This window comes from Dromaius novaehollandiae, unplaced genomic scaffold, assembly GCF_036370855.1.
Source record: "Dromaius novaehollandiae isolate bDroNov1 unplaced genomic scaffold, bDroNov1.hap1 HAP1_SCAFFOLD_30, whole genome shotgun sequence".
NCBI classification, from domain to species: Eukaryota; Metazoa; Chordata; class Aves; order Casuariiformes; family Dromaiidae; genus Dromaius; species Dromaius novaehollandiae.
This window is the reverse complement of record NW_026991333.1, coordinates 5333836-5336247: the sequence shown is the minus strand read 5'-3', so window position 1 is coordinate 5336247 and position 2412 is coordinate 5333836. Positions and strand designations below refer to the sequence as shown.

At 54.8% G+C, this 2412-nt stretch overlaps 1 protein-coding gene across 1 annotated transcript; it reads left to right on the top strand.

Moving 5' to 3' along the window:
* The first annotated feature begins 247 nt into the window (after positions 1–247).
* On the top strand, positions 248–1183 carry LOC135325809 (olfactory receptor 14C36-like). Its single transcript, XM_064503788.1, has one exon. The coding sequence runs from the start codon at positions 248–250 to the stop codon at positions 1181–1183; it is 936 nt and encodes a 311-aa protein (XP_064359858.1).
* The last annotated feature ends 1229 nt before the right edge of the window (positions 1184–2412 follow it).

Here is a 2412-nt window from a genome sequence, read left to right as displayed (position 1 = left end):
ACAGTGCTGTAGGTCAGGGCTGACTCCTCCGGAGCCCATGGGCAGAGGCCCCTGCCCTTCATGGCAAACACAGCCATCACAAACCAGAGCTGCACCCATGGAGCTCAGTGACAGTCGTGCTGAGATGGGGAGAGGGAATGTGTGTGTGTTTGGGGGAGTTTATGAGAAAATATTCCTCGGAGAAGTCTGTCCTAACTTGTCAATGTCTCTTCTTCCTCAGACAGTTCCCTCAGCCTGGAAGGACCAAATGTCCAACAGCAGCTCCCTCAACCAGTTCCTCCTTCTGGCATTCGTGGACACCCGGGAGCTGCAGCTCTTGCACTTCTTCCTCTTCCTGGGCATCTACCTGGCTGCCCTCCTGGGCAACGGCCTCATCATCACAGCCGTAGCCTGCGACCACCGCCTCCACACCCCCATGTACTTCTTCCTCCTCAACCTCTCCCTCCTTGACCTTGGCGCCATCTCCACCACTGTCCCCAAATCCATGGCCAATTCCCTGTGGGACACCAGGGCCATTTCCTACTCAGGATGTGCTGCACAGGTCTTTCTCATTCTCTTCTTCCTCACAGCAGAGTATGCTCTTCTTACTGTCATGGCCTATGATCGCTTCATTGCCATCTGCAGACCCCTGCACTACGGCATGCTCATGGACAGCAGAGCTTGTGTCAAAATGGCAGCAGCTGCCTGGGCCAGTGGGTTTCTCAGTGCTCTCCTGCACACTGGGAACACATTTTCAATACCACTCTGCCAAGGCAATGCTGTGGAGCAGTTCTTCTGTGAAATCCCCCAGATCCTCAAGCTCTCCTGCTCAGGCTCCTACCTCAGGGAAGCTGGGGTGCTTGTCATTGGAATATGTTTATTCTTTGGGTGTTTCATCTTCATTGTGGTGTCCTACGTGCAGATCTTCTCTGCTGTGCTGAGGATCCCCTCTGAGCAGGGCCAGCACAAAGCCTTCTCCATGTGCCTCCCTCACCTGGCTGTGGTCTCCCTGTTTGTTATCACTGCAATGTTTGTCTACCTGAAGCCCCCCTCCCTCTCCTCCCCATCTCTGGATCTGGTGGTGGCTGTTCTGTACGCAGTGGTGCCTCCAGCAGTGAACCCCCTCATCTACAGCATGAGGAACAAGGAGCTCAAGGACGCACTGAAGAAACTCATTCAATTAGTACTGTTTCAGCAGCAATGAACTGTCCATCTCACCTTACAAATGATTTCTAATTTATCTCAGGCAACTCTCATGCTTTGGGCATTCTCTCTGCGACAATCATGTTTGTAAATGCTTGAATTCACCCCACTTCGCCAGCAGCACAAAGCCCATCTGTCTGACCTGGAGGCCTTCCCTAAATCTGCCTGTCGCTGTGTCGGGGCTGGCCTCCCAGGTAGCATCTCCGTAATAAAAGGGGATTTCCTCAGTACAGTGCCTGAAGGTTGGGCTCTTCTTCCCCAGCTGGGGCCAAGAATGTGCTCAGGGAGTTGCACCCCAAGAGACCCTTTGCTGTGCTTGGTTTTTGTATCAGCTGAGGGGCATGAACTCATCGGGTGATGTGCTTGGGAATGGGGGCTGGAGTCAGCTGTCACTTGTGAGTGGCCAGTGCCCCCGGGGTGGACGAGTGGCCAAGTGGTATCTGCCAGGGACTGTCTCCCATATTACAGGGCTGGCGACAGATGACCGTCCTTCTGGAAGGGAATATGGATCCACCCAGAGAGCACAGGGGATCTCCTGGGACAGCATGTGCCTGGGATGGGCAGTGAGGGGACACTCACAAAACCAATTGGAGTCACCCAAAGGTAAAGGGCTAAACCAAAGAATGCACTGACTGAGGGCTCAGAAATCTCAGGAGAGGCAGAGGAGACCCAGCAGGCACAGGGAAGGGAGCCTCAAGACTGGTTCATGTCATCTAAAATGAAAAAAACATTCATTCTGCCAAATGACACGTGAACCCCTCCTGAGCCATTTGGACTGCCTTGTGTTTGCTTCAAGCATCGTCCACAGCCACAGCCCCTGGGAGGGGGTGGACAGGCGCAATGGTGCTCGTCCAGCTGGGTCTGCCCTGACCACCACGGCCAGTGGTACTCCCTGCAGCCGGCTGGATGGGCACAGATGGGACCTGGCCCTTGCTGTTCCCCCCAAGCATGTCATTCAAGGAAGTGCTGGAAGAACAGGCCTGGAGGGATCCTCATGGCACTGCATTGCCTGTGGCTGTGATAACTGATTGTCTCCCTCCTGCAAACACTTCCCGGGTCAGGTGCTTGGGGACAACCATCTGGCAGTGCTCATGGGAATCCATCAGGACCATGTCCTCTGGGTGGGCAAGGGGACCTCAGGCACTTGTCACCCTGTTGGAGAGCAGCTTGGAGAGCAGAGACCTGGGGGGAGGAAAGAGAGGTCCCATGGCTGGCAGAGTGAAGGTGCTG